This window comes from Octopus sinensis, linkage group LG7 (assembly GCF_006345805.1).
Source record: "Octopus sinensis linkage group LG7, ASM634580v1, whole genome shotgun sequence".
NCBI lineage: Eukaryota > Metazoa > Mollusca > Cephalopoda > Octopoda > Octopodidae > Octopus > Octopus sinensis.
The window spans coordinates 24,490,104-24,508,787 of NC_043003.1; the positions used below are offsets into that span (position 1 = coordinate 24,490,104).

At 39.5% G+C, this 18,684-nt stretch overlaps 1 protein-coding gene across 2 annotated transcripts in view; it reads right to left on the reverse strand.

Moving 5' to 3' along the window:
- The window catches only part of LOC115214283 (transcription initiation factor TFIID subunit 2-like), a 67,266-nt gene that overhangs the window by 5,022 nt on the left and 43,560 nt on the right, over positions 1-18,684 (reverse strand). For both annotated transcript variants that reach the window (XM_036504636.1, XM_029783429.2), the window contains exons 16-28: positions 18,065-18,174; positions 16,909-16,974; positions 13,257-13,389; positions 12,242-12,361; positions 10,542-10,682; positions 8,861-8,971; positions 8,060-8,145; positions 7,002-7,118; positions 5,047-5,186; positions 3,853-3,922; positions 3,620-3,724; positions 2,594-2,693; positions 1,267-1,689 (exon numbers count right to left, since the gene is read on the reverse strand). In XM_036504636.1, coding sequence (XP_036360529.1) covers positions 1,267-1,689; positions 2,594-2,693; positions 3,620-3,724; positions 3,853-3,922; positions 5,047-5,186; positions 7,002-7,118; positions 8,060-8,145; positions 8,861-8,971; positions 10,542-10,682; positions 12,242-12,361; positions 13,257-13,389; positions 16,909-16,974; positions 18,065-18,174 — 1,722 coding nt within the window. The remainder of the gene's footprint in view (positions 1-1,266; positions 1,690-2,593; positions 2,694-3,619; positions 3,725-3,852; positions 3,923-5,046; positions 5,187-7,001; positions 7,119-8,059; positions 8,146-8,860; positions 8,972-10,541; positions 10,683-12,241; positions 12,362-13,256; positions 13,390-16,908; positions 16,975-18,064; positions 18,175-18,684) is intronic.

Below are 18,684 nucleotides of genomic sequence, written 5' to 3' on the forward strand. Positions count from 1 at the left end.
CAAAATCAATCTCAACAGAATTTGAACTACATCGATCCCAGTGTATACCTGGTACTTATTCTAACAAGAAGATCACAGCAACTGAAACACTGGCAGGTGGCTATACAGGGGGAAATAGCTTTGTTAAGCTATACACAAAAATAACCAGTGACAAAACAGTAATAATGTATTATTTCTGTTGTGCCTGGGGAGAGTCATTTTCTTTTTGTGCCATATAATTTAACACACACACTGGTAAAATTTCCACTTATTTCTTATTTTTATTTTCCTAAAATTTTCGTCGCATCTTGCAACCTTTTCAATAGTTTTGACTCTCTATTTTTATTTTCCTAAACCGAAATGTATTATTTGTTTTGCTTCATTCAGCTACAAACTGTGAGGGCAAATACCATCAGCTGTCTCTTTTGCTGAACCACTAAGTTACAGAGATGTAAACAGACCAGCACTGGTTGTCAAACAGTGAAGGGGCACAAACAAAAACATACACATATAGATAAATATATATATATAAAATGGTATTTTTATATAAGCTTAAAGTTTATGGCAATCACCGTGCAATACATATTAAAAAACAAACATGAACCTTAATAGTTCTTACATTTGACAGGAAAAGGGAGGCTGATTCCCTGGTGTAAAGGTAACACACTTAGTCATGTTAACAAAGGAATGTTGGTTCAACTCCCAAGTGGATAGGAAAGCCTTCTTTTTCCTGTCGAGGGCTTATATGCCCCTTTATTAGACTATTTTCCTTAGTCATTGCGTGGTGATCGCCATAAGCTTTAAGCTTATATAAAATACCATTATTATTATTTACAGGATTGTAAAAACAGCACCGTATAAAAAAAAAAACCATTCGCACCGAAAGCATATATATATATATATATATATATATATATATATACACAACAGGCTTCTTTCAGTTTCCATGTACCAAATCCAATCACAAGGCTTTGGTTGGCCCAAGGTTATAACAGAAGACACTTGCCCAAGGTACTACACAGTGGGACTGAACCCAGAACCATATGGTTGAGAAGCGAAAAAAAAACTTCTTTAACACAGTGCCCCAGTCTGGCTACAGTCTAATGACTGAAACAAGTAAACAATAAAAAAAGAACAACAATGACTATCATAAATAAAAAAAAGCTGAAAAAAAAACACTGCAAAACAAGAACTGCAAAGAGCAAAGATTAACAGACTTCAAAGAAGACAAAATTCTATGAATAACTCATCAGAGGAACAAAGACATATAAACAATGTTCCACTTACAATCGGATTGTTTTCCATGTTTGGCTGAGAGATGTCAAAGCCTGTTGAAGGAGATTGTGGAATGGGTGGTTTCACATCAGTAGTTGGTGGGCCTTGAAGAGGTGGGTGTACTACTGTTACAGGTAGAGCAGTAACATTAGTATCTGTGGTGGTAGTCGTGGTGGTGGTGGTGGTGGTGGTGGTGATGGTTGTGGTTGTGGTGTCTATGGTATTAGCTGTTCCTGCACTAAGAACTGGTGGAGTGGCACTGGGTCCCAGTGATGATGGTAATGACGTTGGCAGCAATGACGATGAAGATAATGATGATGCTGGTAGGGGTGGTGCTGCCACTGCTACTACTGCTGCTGCTGTTGTTGGTGGTGCTGGTGGTGGTTGTGTGACTGGTACCTCTATGCCTGGCAGTACAGGTTTCTTATCTTTGCCCTAAGAAAGAAATAAAAAATAAATAAAAAACAGAAAAAGCAAAAAAAAAAAAACAAAAAACAGAGTAGATAAATAAATAAATAGTTCTTTGTAAGTGTGGCACAAGGCCAGCAACTTAGGAGAGAGGAGGTAAGTTGATTACACTGACCCCAGTATCTGACAGGTGGTTTAGTTTATTGACCTTGAAAGGATGAGAGGCAAAGTCAACCTTCATGAAATTTGAACTCAGAACATAAGGAGCCAGAAGAAACGTCTCTAAGTATTTTGTCTGACATGCTAACAATGGTAAATAAATAAAATGTGGAGGCACAATGGCCCAGTGGTTAGGGCAGCGGATTCGCGGTCGGAGGATCGCGGTTTCGATTCCCAGACCGGGCATTGTGTGTTTATTGAGCAAAAATACCTAAAAAGCTCCACAGGGCTCTGGCAGGGTGGTAGTGGTGACCCCTGTTGAATTCTTTCGCCACAATTTTCTCTCACTCTCTCTTCCTGTTTCTTGAGTAACGCTGCAATGGACTGGTGTCCTGTCCAGCTGGGGGTAACACATGCACCACAGAAACCGGGAAACCGGGCCCATGAGCCTAGCTAGGTTTGAAAAGGGCAGCATATATCATTTTAAATAAATAAAGTTAATCTCTTAAGTGGCCAGGTGTTAGCAAGTGACGATGAGCAAACTAGCTCAAAATTGAGTTGGTCTCATGATCCCATCATCTGCTGGAGAGTGATAGGGGTTCGCTCCCCTGCTTGCAATATATACTGGGTGCAGGCTATAAGATCACAGGTTCAATTCCTAGATCTTATAAGTGTGTGTGCATGAGTGTGTGTGTGTGCGTGTGCGTGTATGTGTGTGTGTGTTCATGTCTGCATGCATCTATGTATTGCAGAGACGCAGATTTATACTTACCTCAGGTGTGGGCAATTTAGTAGGGCGAGTGCGACCGTAAAGACAGTAATAGAGATCAGCAATACCACATCGGAGACGACTGTCATGTGGACAGCCAGTCCTGTAGAGAATTTGGTAAAAAAACAAGCAGTCATTCAAAAGTAACAAAGAGGATTTCATTGATCAAATTATGAAAATGACAATATCATAAACAAAGGTGAATTACCTTCTAAATTTTACTATTTCTTTTGTAACACTTTGACTGTCCTGTGTATTACATGTGACACACAGGACATATTTCCCTGGGTCCCATGAATCATATATGATATACATTCCCAATTTTTTTTCAACCACCAAAGGAACTTGAGACTTATGAAAGGGAAGCTGTATAATTACTCAGAATGTATCAAACAAGGGTTGACTAAGAGTTGGAAAACCAGTATGAACATTTTGGGCAAACTCACGAAAATGCTTTGGACAGGCCAAGGGTGAAATACAAGATTATAATCTGCTTAACCCTTTAGCATTTAAACTGCCATATCTGGCCAAAACATTCAGCCTGTTTTATGTGCCAACTGACGAGATCTGGTTTCTCACACCAAGTAAAATATAATTATTAATATATAGGTGCAGGAGTGGCTGTGTGGTAAGTAGCTTGCTTACCAACCACATGGTTTCTGGTTCAGTCCCACTGCATGGCACCTTGGGCAAATGTCTTCTACTATAGCCTTGGGCCGACCAAAGCCTTGTGAGTGGATTTGGTAGACGGAAACTAAAAGAAGCCTGTCATATATATGTATATATATATATATGTATGTGTTGTATATGTTTGTGTGTCTGTGTTTGTCCCCGCAACATCGCTTGACAACTGATGCTGGTGTGTTTATGTCCCGTAACTTAGTGGTTTGGCAAAAGAGACTGATAGGATAAGTACTAGGCTTCCAAAGAATAAGTCCTGGGGTCGATTTGCTCAACTAAAGGCGGTACTCCAGCATGGCCACAGTCAAATGACTGAAACAAGTAAAAGAGAAAAAAAAAATATCTTACGTCATCAGTTTCCATAAACTATCTACGAGTTCTTCCGTATTCAATGGACTTGAGTCTCCTTTAAGAAACGGTGGCTTTTTAACAAGCATTTCCATTATTTTGTGCCTGCAATAGAAACAGTAAAATGTATCCGAGTCAATGACAAGAGTTTCTTCATGATTGCTCAACCAGACAGAAATAGCAGGCACATTACCCTACCAATCATATAAAAGGAAGGACACAGTGACATTTACCTGACATATATATCGGGATCAGTTTGCATTAAGTTGATCAACCAATTTAGTTTATCAGCATTGACATCAGCTGCAACAGAAGAAATATTGATAGTTTTTTTTAAATCTCAAACATTTAAAAAATTCTAAAATATCAACTTCATCATCATCATTCACTCTTTTAAATCCAGGCTTTGTCCCCATTAACCGGAGTGGCCAGATCTACCTCAATGCCATAGAAACCGAGGTAGGCAGGTGCAGCCCACCCCGACCTTTGGGCTGGCTGGCTGGTGCCCATTCCCCATTGCTATCATGAGGCTTTTTTGGAGCTGGATTTTCTATGGGGAGCATGCCCTTCCTTACTCCCAACCTCAGTTTCTAGACACAAGTGGTCCCGAGACCAAGGTTTCTACCATGATTTTTAAGAAATGTGGTGGAAAACTAGCTCAGGAGGGTAAGGACACTACTCCCTGAAACCCCTTTCGGAGACCCTCACCAAATGATTTAACATTTGTAAAAAATATACTACTAAAAGCTTACTTATTCTTATTAAAACAAAACCACAGAATTTAAAGGAAGGTAAAATTTTATGATGTATATTTTAATTTTTTCTTTCTTATTTTTTCTCAGCGACATAAAAATGGAACAACTTCAATAAGTTATGAAGACTTCATTAGTTATGAAGTTGCTACTTCTTACTCTAACTAAATGTGGTAACTATTCAAAATTCAAAAGTGTATGTATGTGTGTGTGCATATATATATATATATATAGGCACAGGAGTGGCTGTGTGGTAAGTAGCTTGCTTACCAACTACATGGTTCCTGGTTCAGTCCCACTGCATGGCACCTTGGGCAAGTGTTTTCTACTATAGCCTCAGGCCAACCAAAGCCCTGTGAGTTCATTTGGTAGATGGAAACTGAAAGAAGCCTGTTGTATATATATATATGTGTGTGTGTGTGTGTGTGTGTGTGTGTGTGTGTGTATGTTTGTCCCCGCAACATCGTTTGACAACCAATGTTGGTGCATTTACATCCCTGTAACATAGTGATTCCGCAAAAAAGACCAGCAGAATAAGTATTAGGCTTCCAAAGAATAAGCCCTGGGGCCAATTTGCTCAACTAAAGGCAATACTGCACAGTCAAATGACTGAAACAAGTAAAAGAATAAAAGTATATATATACAAAAGGATGAAGAATCCAATATGACACTCACCACTAATATAGTCGACCAAAGCTTCAAAAGCTGCCAGTCGTATGTCTCTGTAAATGCCATATTTTGAATAACTCTCAAATATCTGTGGATCACTGGGGAGATGACCGTTTTTTTGCAGCACACGAATTGCACGAATACAGCTGCAACACAAAACAAGATGAGGAAAATGTCAAAACCGAATGCATGACATCAATAAAATAGTTACCATTGGTAAAAAGCAGAAGTGTACACTAGTGCGCATTGTGCTTTTACTCAAAGTATGCCAGAGTATTTATATCGTAGTTATTATCAGAATACACCAGAGTGTTTTGTATTAGTATTAGAATACAGCAGAGTACATTTAATTATTATTAGAGTACACTACAGTATGTTATGCTGTTATTAGAATACAACTAAGTATATAATTATCATCATCATCATCATCATTTAGTGTCTGCTTTCCATGCTAGCATGGGTTAGACGGTTCAACTGGTGTCTGGGAAGCCAGAAGGCTGCCCCAGGCCCAGTCTGATCTGGCAATGTTTCTATGGCTGGATGCCCTTCCTAACGCCAATCACAATAAACAAATACATTCTGTTAGTATTGTTATCAAAATACAGTAGAGTACATTGTATTCATGTTGAGTACATCAGAGTACACTGTAGAAGCATTATAGGACTGCAACAGTACATGTTATTACATTGTTATATTACAGTGCACCAAGGTACATTCATTTTCCTATGCTAACAAGGATTAGGTGAATATATATCATTTCAAGCATTTACAGCTGAACGCCTTTCCTGTTACTAACTCTTGCTTGTTTTTTCAAGTAAGGGAAATCATTATTAATGGTGGTAGTAGTAGTAGTAATAGTAATAAAGTGGCGAACTGGCAGAATCGTTAGCACACCAGACAAAACATTTAGCGGAATTTTGTCTGTCTTTATACTCTGAGTTCAAACTCCGCCAACATTGACTTTGCCTTTTATCCTCTTGAGGTCAATGAAATAAGTGCAAATTACACACACTGGGGTCAATGGAAATGACCGGCTTCCTCGCCCAAATTTCAGACCTTATGCCTACAGTAGAAAAGATCATTAAAGAAATACATTACAATGTTCTTGTTGCTGTTGCTGCTGCTGCTGCTGCTGCAGCAGCCGTTCAAGAATTTGGACCTGAAGATCTCCATTTCCAGCAACTTCGAGGGCCACCTCCCAGTGGTGTCAGGCGTCAACGATGAGCCCTCGACTACAAAACAACCAAAATTTTTTTTTACCACAGTCTGGGGTATCCCGCCCCTCAGCCCTAGACCATCACCTTATCACCATTACCCGTTTTGTTGCTTAACAACAACAACAACAACAGCAGCAGTAGTAGTAGTATACATCAGTGTATCATCATCATCATCATCATCATTTAGTGTCCACTTTCCATGCTAGCATGGGTTGGATGGTTCAACTGGGGTCTGGGAAGCCAGAAGGCTGCACCAGGCCCAGTCTGATTTGGCAATGTTTCTATGGCTGGATGCCCTTCCTAACGCCAACCACTCCGTGCGTGTAGTGGGTGCCTTTTACGTGCCACCGGCACAGGTGCCAGACGGGGCTGGCAAACGGCCACGGTCGGATGGTGCTTTTTACATGCCACCAGCACGGGGGCCAGGCGAGGCTGGCAACAGCCACGATCGGATGGTGCTTTTTACGTGCCACTGGCACGAGTATTTGAATATGAGAGTACATTGTGTTATTATTTAGATTAATATTATTCAGACTGTTTCCTAACCTAACACTAACATGAAAATAAAATAAAAAGAGGAAAGTGTAAAGGGAGGCATCAGAGGAAGAAAACAAGTAGGAAGAGTGAGGTTGAGAGAAAGACAAAAAACATTATGAGGAGAAGATGAAGAAGAGGAGAAGGAGAATAAATCTGAGGGTCAAGGTCAGATAGGAAACAAGTAAGTTTGTTTAATGAATAGCTAACCTGACTGCAACCGTGTGTCGATAGCAGGGCAGCAGTTTTTCGAGATTCATGAATCGTGTGATTTCTTCAAGTATTAGCTTTACGTCAGCTGACAGACTGTCTAGATTAATTCCAGTGCTGGGGAAGCATCAAGGCAAAACAAATAAGAAAATTTAGTTTAGTTCGTTGCTCAGAAAATTAATCAATGAAATTAAATCACATGTTTGGAAATCAAATTCAAAATGAAAATCACAACTCTTTGATCACAAGACAGACCCTCCCACTCTCTTTCTCTATATATGTATATATGTATGTATGTCTGTGTGTGTGTGTGTGTATATGTGAGTGTGTATACACACATGTGCAAATATATACCATAAATCCTCAAGTATAATCCACATTTTTTTCCCAAAATTTAAAGGTCAAAATCCCTAGTGCATACTATATATGAGGTTAGAAATGAAAATTATTTTCTAAGCAATGTCCGAGTCTCGATTTGCTGTCTGACAATGTTTATTTAGACGCATTTTGTGATGTTGGGTGCAAAAATACCTTAAGCTAAGCCTGAAAGCAATGAAGTCATAAAAGAATCATCCATAACTTGCAGTAAGCAACATTTATTAAACGTTATTACTGTTATTTCTTTATTTTCTGCAAGCAAAATGCACAAAAAAGCTACACGTTTGCATTATGTTATATATACAATAATAATAAAGGACGTTACCGTATACATTTTTACAAACCAGGGATGTTATATAGACCTCCTTGACTCAAGTTAGAGAAGGGGTGCATATTATACACAAGGTTTAGGTTTTTCAGAGGTACAGCCCCCTAAAAATCCCCTGCGTATTATACTCAAAGGAAGACTATACTCAAGGATTTACAATAAATATATACAATCGTGGTGTCGATTTTCTACAGTTGGATATTTGGGTTGGTTATGGTCAGTTCAAATGCTAAAGGATTTAAGTGGCTATTATAAGTTGAGTGAAGGTTATCCTTACATATCAGCAAAGTAATGGGGAAACAAACAGACAGACACGTACTATAGTAGTAGGGGCTAGGGCACAAGTACTTACTTGAGAAGACTGACAGCAGCAACAGCTGGTGTTACAGTAGCAGCAAGTGCATCAATTAATGCAGCACGGTAGTAGTTGTCAGAATACTGCAGACATAAAATATATATATTTTTTAAATACATGCAGCTCACAAGATTTACAAAATACAGAAAAAAAACAGGAGATATTTAAGAATAACAACAAACACTCTACAAACATGTTTACATCAGTCACCAGTAGTACAATCAATTATACAGCAACCAGCATCATTGTCATCATATAACCTTCATTTTCTATGCTAGCATGGGTTGTTCAGACAAAGTTTCTACGGCTCAATGCCCTTCCTAACAGAGTGTACTCAGAGCTTTGTATGTGGCACCAGTACAAATGCTTTTTAGGATGAAAGGCAAAGTTGACCTTGGCGGAATTTGAACTTAGAATGTAATGGCAGACGAAATACAGCTAAGCATTTTGCCCGGTGTGCTAACATTTCTGCCAGCTTGCCGCCTTTCAGTTTCTGTCAACCAAATACACTCACAAGGCTTTGGTTGGCCTGGGGCTATAGCAGAAGACATTTGCAAGGTGCCACACAGCAGGACTGATCACAAGTCCACGTGGTTGGGAAGCAAGTGTCTTAACCACACAGCAACACTTGCACCTAGCAAGCGTCCGAAATACACAGCCATCATTTTCACTTCACAAAAAAATGCACGAAAAATAAAATCACAAACCAATCACTAATAACATTTTCTTCTTTCGCTTTTTCTGTATACTTTCATATGACTCAGAAGTAATATTTACTTATTCAAGCAATCAACTTACCTTGTTTTTAGAATTATCGTTATATTTGAAGAGATCAAGAAGAAATTTCAGTACATCATTGGGGCATATATTGTGAATGTTACGTAAGCGAGCCATTGCACAGGGAATCGTCTGTAATGAAATTAAAAGCAGAAGCATTCATAAAGGTAATTTGGTAAAAGCAGAACACCTCTCAATAACAAAAACAAAAGATTTTTTTGAAATTTTTAAGAATGGCCTAAATTATTTTTTAACAATTTACTGCAGTACCCCACTGTCCAATAACTGAAACATTGGAAAGAAAATAAACAAGTAAAGGAATAATTTGATACAAGTAATGATTTCTATGAGCCAATAAAGGGATCAATATATGATCACTGAACTGACTAGAAATAGCAGCTAAAATCTCCCTCAACTCATACCCTATTGGGTATGAACCGAGGTAGATTTGAAACAGAAAAGTGTAATGGATATCACAATCTTAGCTATACTAGATTTGAAACAAATAAAAAAAAAACACAGATGGGAGAGTCATGGCAGGAATGTCTTTGATTATAGGTTTGCATAAGCAGTGCTCTCCTAGGGTTAAAGAACAACAATAATGATTTGTTGTACAACAAGGTAAAAATTTGGAAGAGCATAACATACATAGGCATGGTTGTGTGGTTAAGAAGTCTGCTTAACATCAATGCAGTTTTGAGTTCAATCCCATTAGAAAGCACCTTTGATATATGACCCCTACCATAGAAATAGACTGACTAAAGTTTTATATAAGAAATTTGTCACTGAGAAACTGTGTAGAAAAGTCCACCAAAGTGACCATTTATGTGTGTTAGACATAAATTGTTACTTGGTTTAAGTACCACCACTTGGCCCCAGGGGGCCTTTAGAGCACCATTTATTCTTTTATTTGTTTCAGTCATTTTGACTGCAGCCATGCTAGAGCACCCTGAACCTTTTTTTGTTTTTTATGTATACTCTACTTCTTAACTAATTCACTATCCTAATTTCCACCCCTACTCCAAGCCTTTGAGTGGAGTCTGCAGTCCATGGGAGACAGTCAGGCGGACCTGGCATCGACCACATTCAGATGGTGCTTTTAACATGCCACCGGCACAGGAGCCAGTCTGGGGGTACTGGCATCGGCCACATTCGGTTGGTGAGACTTTAGATTATCTACCAAGTGTCCTGTGCATCACATAAAACACAATATATATATATATATATATATATACACACACACATTACTTCTTGTTTCATGTTTTGAGTAATATAAAATGTTTTTTCATATGTTCCAAAATATTCTGGTGGTTGGAAAAACTGGGAATGTGTGTCCATGCATCATATATGATGCATATATGATGCATGGACACCAAGAGAATATGTCCAGGGTATCACATGATAAATACGATAGGCAAAGGGTTAAGGAAGAGCTAATGAGGGAGCCTCTATGCAGTTGCTCAACCTACTAGAAATAGCAACCAAATTTCCATCAAATCACCGTGTCTTAAGAAAGTAAAACATATTGGATAATGTTATCTTAGGTACACATAGCCAAGGGAAAAAAAGTAAATAAAAACCTAGATGATAGTCAAGGCTGTATCATCTGATTCTTTGATATGCTTGGTTGGGATTTTGCTTCAGGGGCTCAACAATAACAATAACAACAATGATTCAAGGGAAAATACAAACTCTTTCTTACTTTGAGTAAAAAATATTGCTGAAAGTTAGAGAAGTTGTTCTGTCGAATGATCATTGGACACGAATAGGACCCAAACATCTTTCTGAAGATTGTCATCATGGCTGGAGGTCCGGCCCAGCTTGACACCATGGCATTAGCAACCTACAAATAAACATTGATTTCTCACATTAACAGAATAAATAGGAAAAGTGAGTCATGCATGATTCATGCCTGTCTTTGTCAAAGTAACTCAAAGGAACTAGCTACAACATAGAGCAATGGATTTTTCTTTTCTGACATCCTCTTTCATTTCCCTAAAGATTAGTCTAATATAAGTGATGTTAGGCAATCAATTTGTCATCCAGAGAACTGGAAGATATACTGTAAAGCATTTCTGCCAACGTGCCAATGATTCTACCATTCTTCCACTTGCAGAGCAATGCGAAATGAAGTGTGAAGGCTAGTGGCCTATTCACAATCGCTAGATTGTGGGTTCAACTTCCAATCCAGGTGGTACATTGTGTTTTTGAGCAAAGCCCTTCATAATATGTAGCAATCAAATATTTCAAAGCCAACAAGAGCATTTTGCTCTGTAGAATCAAAACCTGAACTATTTAGAAAAAATCTCAAGAACACCTTGAAAGTATATATGCCAGGCTTCTCACAACAGCTCAAAACAACTCATGGCATGAGCACAAGACCAAAGAGGAGATTCACCGACACATTCCGATCATCTCCGTTATTGGTCAACACAAGGTATGCTTTGCTTGTCACTGCTATCTTACTGAACATTATTCTACATCAAATGCTACATAATGGAGACTTAGGCATCTAAATAGAGGACAAACACCACTGAAATACATTGATGTTATTAGCAGAGACACTGGGATGGAGAATCTTGGTGTGGCATGGTAAAACGCATATCAGTTATGACCACTTGAGGAAGAAGGGCATGAACATCACAACTTAATGCTAGTTATCTCCTGTTGATAGTTTGTAAAAATAATATTTTGTAATATTAAGCATGACTGGATCAAATATACAGTTACAAACTATTATATGGAATCTGTCTTCTCTATAAACCAGTGGTTCTCAACAGGGGTCCATATAAGATTTTGGGGGGTCCACGCAACAAAATAGCAACTTGGGGATCCACAATAGTATTTTATGGGCTCCTGAAAAAGTTTTGCTTTAGAGGTATGTATTGATGTGTATTGCAAACAGCTAGATTACTTTCATTTTACATAGTTCAACCTGCACAATAACTTGTGGAAATCAAAATATGAATTTTGGAAGAAGTTTATATAAAACTAGTTTTTAAACTCAGAATGACAATAGGGGTCCACCAGAATAAAATACTTATCAAAGGAGTCCATAGATAAAAAATGTCTGAGAACCCCTTCTATAAACCTTCTTGCTTATTTCCAAATATTCGTTCATGTCTATTTAACCCTTTTGTTACCATATTTATTTTGAGATGCTCTGTGTTTCTTTCAATTGCTTTAAATATAACAAAGAATTTAGCAAAATAATTTAGTTATCATTCAGCTAGTGTTAGGAACATAAATTGTGACTAAAGTTTGGTGGAAGATTTTAATTAAAAACTTATGAAAACAAGACATTTGTACTCAGAGCTAGAGCCGGTTTCAGCCGGGTTGGTAACGAAAGGGTTAAGGAAATATTAGCTATAGTGATTAATATAATAAAAGTCATTCACTTACTTTGGCGAGGCAGAAGCATGCTTCCATTCTAACCTTACAAAAACACTGTTCATTCTCAAGGGTATCAGTTAAAGCCATCCGTGTTGCAGGTGTTGAGTAGGCAACTAGAGCAGCGATAGCCTTAAAAGAGATGGTAAACAGTAGCAACATTAAAATCATCATCATCATCATCATCATTTAGCATCCATTGTCTATGATGGCATGGATTGGACAGTTTGACTAGTGTTGGTAAGCTGAGGGCCTGCACCAGATTCCAATCTGATTTAGCATGGTTTTCTACGACTGAATGCCCTTCCTAACGCCAACCACTCCAAGAGTGTAATAGGTGCTTTTATGTGCCACCAGCACAGGTGCCAGTTGCGTGACACCAGTATCTGCCACAATTACGATTTCACTTGGCTCGATGTGTCTCCCTTCTCAAGGGAAACTAATTTATACCAGAAACAATATATATAACGGATATAATAAAAGTTGACAATTTTTTAATCTTATATTTATTTTGTAAACAAATAATACAATATTACATCAGCATTTTATAATATTACTTTCTTTTCTGGAAACTCACCGCATACTGGCAGCTGATGGCTCGCAGACCACCACTTTGAGTAGCAGTGCCATAGAGATAAGAAGGGGAAAAAAGAGCATAACATGTATGCCACAAAAGCATATATAAATATATATATATATATATGAACTTTAGATTAGTTAAAATATGTTTGTGACAAATCCACTGCAGTTACCATGCAGAAAAAATTCTCTCTTATGAGAGAGGTGTAAAAACACTATATCTACCCAGTGCTTCCTCTTACCAGATTCCCAGATACGTATTTCTGGTTCTTCAGCTTTCCTAACACACACCTGTCTTGCAACGCAAGATTTGAAAAGTTAAATAGCTACAAGGTAACTGCAATAGTTTATTTCTTTTTACTTTTCTGAATTTTTTTAGCAAAAACTCCTTTAGCAGGAGAAGTTAGGGACAAAAAGATAAAAAAAGGAAACCCAAAACTGAACTTACTTCACATTGTGCAACTACATCACGTTCATATTTCAGCTGATATTGCCACATGTAGTCAGGCTGTTCCCAAGCAACTTGTCTTAGCAGCGTCATGTCGGGGTCCACACGTAACCACAAAACAGGGGAATCAGCACTAAAAAGCAATTGAAAGGATAAAAAAGAAAAATATTATCGTTGTTAAGCAATGTTGGGGGGACAAACACAGGCACAAACACACACACACACAAATATATGACAGGCTTCTTTCAGTTTCCGTCAATCCACACGGCTTTGGTCAGCCCGAGGCTATAGTAGAAGACACTTGCCCAAGGCGCCACGCAGTGGGACTGGACCCGGAACCATGTGGGTAGACTATGGCCATGCTAGATAAAAATAATAATAATAATAATAATAATAATAATTGTGTACAGTGCTCAGGTGCACTACAACTCATCTAAAGTGTATATATAATCAGGTGTAGTTTCGGCGGATTTCGGAAAGCATGAGGGCCTTAAAAGATGCAGTGTCATGGCAGTCAACAACTGACGCAGGCAGTTTATTCCATGCTTCAGCAACTCTGAGCGTGAAAAAATGTTTCCGAAAGTCATGGGAGCTGTATTGTTTTCTGACTTTGTAGGCATGTCCACGTGTGTTAGACACATGGAGATCAAAAAGGTGTTCAGTGTTGTTGTTGGTGAGGTGGTTGATAACTTTGTGGGTGTTTACCAAGTCCGTCGCCAAACGCCGGAGCTTCAGTGAATCCATGCCCAGGGAACCAAGGCGCTCAGAATATGGTAGGTGTCTGATGGAGGGTATGCGTTTGGTTGCACGTCTCTGGACAGATTCCAGGAGGTCAATGTTCTGTGCAAGATAGGGGTTCCAAACTGATGATGCGAATTCCAAGTGTGGTCGTACCATAGCTGTATACAGTTTTAAATAGATGGCTGGAGAGCGGCTAACAAAAGACCTGCTGAGTGATGCCAAGACACCCTCGGCCTTCCTGACAATCTTAGAGATATGCTTTGACCAACGCAAATCACTGCTGACAGTGATGTCTAGGTCACGCTCGCAAGAGGATTTCTTGATATCAGTGTTGTGGAGGGAGTATGTGAACGCAGGGTTTTTTCTCCCAAAATGCATGGTGGTACACTTGTCACAGCCAGTTTCTTGCCAGTTTGTGATCCATTGCTGCATTGTGTCTAGGTCTGATTGCAGGAAAGAGTTGTTAGACATCAGGATCTGTCCTCTTGATTTCAAGGTACAGCTTGATGTCGTCTGCATATTTCAATACTGTGGCATTCTTTAAATTGGCATCTATGTCGTTAATGTATGCCACAAACAAGAGGGGACCAAGGACAGATCCCTGTGGTACACCCGATGATATCTCATATGGTGTAGAGTGCTGTCCTAGAACTGTGACTACCTCCTTTCGGCTGAGGATGAAGGATTTCAACCAGTTAAAAAGGTCATCCCCCACACCCATTGCAGAGAGTTTCACCATAAGCCTTTTGTGTGGCACAGAGTTGAAAGCCTTAGCAAAGTCAAGGTAGACAACATCCACCCATGAGCCACTGTCAGTAATCTGAGTAATGTCCTCAAGGAACTCGACCAGCTGGTTACTGCAGCTGGAGTTAGGGACAAATCCATATTGTGAGGGTCGGATGAGACTGTGAGAGCTCCAGAAGTTCCAGAGTGTTTCTCTGACACACGATTCCATCAGTTTTGCAATACAGCTAGTGAGACTGACTGGGCGATAGTTGACAGGTGATGTGCGGTCGCCCTTTTTGAACAGAGGAATGACACTGGCAGTTTTCCACTGCTCCGGAGTAGCACCATTGTTGAGACAGTACTGGAAGAAAATAGAAAGCTGGTGTAAAAGGAAGTGCCTGCCACGTTTGAGAAGCAGGTATGTAACTCCATCGAGACCAGGGGAGGCATAGTTGGGCTTATTTTGAAGGTGACGTCGCAGCATTGCAGGTGTAAATTCCATAGTTGTTATGGAGTTTGCTGTTAGTGATGGTGAAGATGGTACATTTTGACTTTCAACAGTGAATATGTTTGCATAGCACTCGGCAATGAGTTCTGCGCATTCCTTGGGGTCGTCAGTGATCTGGTTTGTGTGAGGGTTGCGAAGAGGGCCCACTGGAGAGTGAGGTCTCTGCTTTGAGTGCACATATTTCCAGAAAACCTTGCTGTCAGGATTGGCTGCTATGCACTGTTCAAATTCAAGCACTGCTTTTTTTGTCACTTGCTTGAGATGGTTGGAGGATTTATTCCGCTTCTTCCTGTTGGTGTCTGATTTATGCAACCTGTATTCCCGTTCAGCAGTCCGACGTTCCCTCCTGGCAAGTCGGACCGCTGAAGTTTCCCAAATTGCCCTTTTGGGGCGGTTCTTCTTTTTTTGTTTACGTGGCACTGATGCTGCACATGCTGCCCATATTGAGTCCAGGATACTCTGGAGTATAGTATTCACATCTCCAGAGTTGTAGAATTCACGCCAGTTTGGGTGCTGTAGTTCAGTGTGGTACAGGTTCCAATCTGCTCTCTTCCAATCGAAGGAAGCAGATTGGAGATGGTTCAGGTTTTTGTTGCCCGCAAGAGCCAGATTGGCGATGATCATAGCATGATCAGAGTCACCTAGAGGTTCCTCCGTAGTGCAATTGATAACTGCTTCAGGAGTTGTGGTGAAGAGCAGGTCCAAGGTGTTGTCGCCTCTTGTTGGAGAGGTGACTACTTGTGACCAGTTTGAGTCCAGCACAAGCTCAACAAAATCGTTTGCACTCTGTGGCCAATGGAAGGTCTCCCAATCGATCTCAGGATGATTGAAATCGCCTGCAATAAACACATAAGTGGCTGTTTTCCTGGCAGCAGCTCGGAGGACATTGCAAAGCTGTGTGTCCCGATGGTAACTTGGGGGACGATAAACAACGCCAAGCAGGAGTGTTGACATGGTCATACGCACGTCACAGAAAAAAACTTCTTCTTGTGATTCGTTCAAATTGGCACAAGGTATTACCAAAAAATTTGAACGAATGTAGACCATCACACCACCACCACAGCGGTTAGTGCGGTCCTTACGGAAGAGGTTGTACCCCGTAATGTTGAAAACCCCATCACAGAGTAAGGAATGCGCCCATGTTTCCGTGAGTGATGAAGTCAGAGTCAACACTTCTGACGTAGGCGTTGAACAAATGTATTTTGTTGCATAAACTGCGAGCATTTAAGGACAACAATTTGTACCCTGCTCGCAGTTTATGATGGTGTGTAGAGGATGGCCTTTATGATGGTGTGTAGAGGATGGCAGTTTATGATGGTTTGTTAGGGATGGCCTTTTAGTCGACCAAATCGACCCGAGGACTTATTCTTTGTAAGCCAAGTACTTATTCTATCGGTCTCTTTTGCCAAACTGCTAAGTTACAGGAATGTAAACACACCACCATCGGTTGTTAAGCAATATTGGGGGGACAAACACATATATATATATACATATATACAACGAGCTTCTTTCAGTTTCCGTCTACCAAATCCACTCACAAGGCTTTGGTCAGTCCGAAGTTATAGTAGAAGACACTTGCCCAAGGTGCCACATAGTGGGACTGAACTCGGAAGCGTGTGGTTGGTAAGCAAGCTTTGATATATTTATAAAATAAACACAAGTATATAATATTCTTACTCCATAGCACTGAGATCCATGTCTACTTCTTCTCCTGTCATCAACGGAATCTTCTTCTTTTTGTTTCTGGAAAATAAACAAAAATAAATGAGTGGGGAAAACAAATTAGATATTTTTCAAACTTCCTGCAATCATCATCATCATCATCGTTTAACATCCGTTTTCCATGCTAGCATGGATTGGACGGTTCGACCGGGGTCTGGGAAGCCAGGAGGCTGCACCAGGCTCCAATCTGATCTGGCAGCCCTTCCTAACACTAACCACGCCGTGAGTGTAGTGGGTGCTTTTTACGTGCCACCGGCACAGGTGCCAGGGGAGGCTGGCAACGGTTACGATCGGTTGGTGCTTTGTACGTGCCACTGGCACAGAAGCCAGTCAAGGCGGTGCTGGTATCGGCCATGTTCAGATGGTGCTTTTTACGTGCCACCGGCACAGGTATCACAACTACAATTTCCATTTGATTATTTTTATGTTGATGTACTTGACTCAGTAGGTCTCCTCAAGCATAGCAGGTCACCCTATGATCCAAGGTAGAGAAAAATAAATTTCAATGAATGTGCCAGAGTACTAGCATATATTAAGTAGTAAACCTCTTGAGAATACTCTCTCAGTTTTATTAGAAATTAATTTATCATATTTGATGGTTTATAAGGCATGATTCTTTTTTGACAAAAATGTCCCAGAAAATTTGCCTGTGACTTATAAACTCATGGTTAGGCTTAAGGTTACTAGCAAATGGTGGTTCAAGACAGGGCCTGCTAAAATCAAGGAGACATTTTCTAATCTTATATACCTTGTAAGCTATCAAATGCAGTAGTCTTAAGCAAAGGAAAAAGACAACTGCACCACAAAATACAGTTTCAGCTGGGATATGTCTATTAAGTTATCCAACCTGCTAGAAGGAGCAGCTGTGCCTCATTCAAATTACACTACTATCTTACATACAAAAAAAATTTCTTAAAGGACACATTCAGTGATGTTGTCCAAGAAATACAATGTCGGAACTAGAAATAGGATGAAATAACTGAAGAAAGAGGCACAGTTCAAGGAGTGGGAGACAAAAGAAAAAGAACAACAATAACCACTACAACAGCCACCACCACTGACTGTTTGCAATATGCTTTCCAGAGAATAACAAAATCTTCAGTCAACTCACCGCCGGCTTTTGGAATGGCAGGTAATCTCAAATTTAGTTTTGTTTTCCTCAATTTTGAAATTGTGACTGAAGGAACCATCTAGTTCTTGAATGATCACAGTGAGAGGACCCTGAAATGAAATGGGGAATAAGAAATGAGACAAGAGATAGTAATAGGTTAATTAGTTGGAAAGGAATAATGTAGAATAAAACAGAGGAATTAATAGGCAAAAAAAAATGAAAACAAAAGTGTCATGACAATAAAGGTGTCCTTTCCTGCTGTCTAAGGTCACAGATCAACCTACATCATGGCAAGAAACACAAAAGAGGGCAGCAATGTCAAACTCCCTCATTCACCAAAAGCCAATCATATAAGAATGGCCACTGGAAAGGTGATAACACTGGCAATGCCCCAGCAAGGCCACAGCCTTTTGGCTGAAATGCAGAAAAGAATGAATATATATTCTATACATATATATATTTTTTACATACATAAATATATTTTATACATACATACATATATATATATCTAGTTTATATAAATCGCAGCATGTGTGTGAATAATGACTAACGCATGCATTTCCACAATTTTCAACCAATTTCCACCAAACTTTACACACACATTACTTATGTCCCAAAGA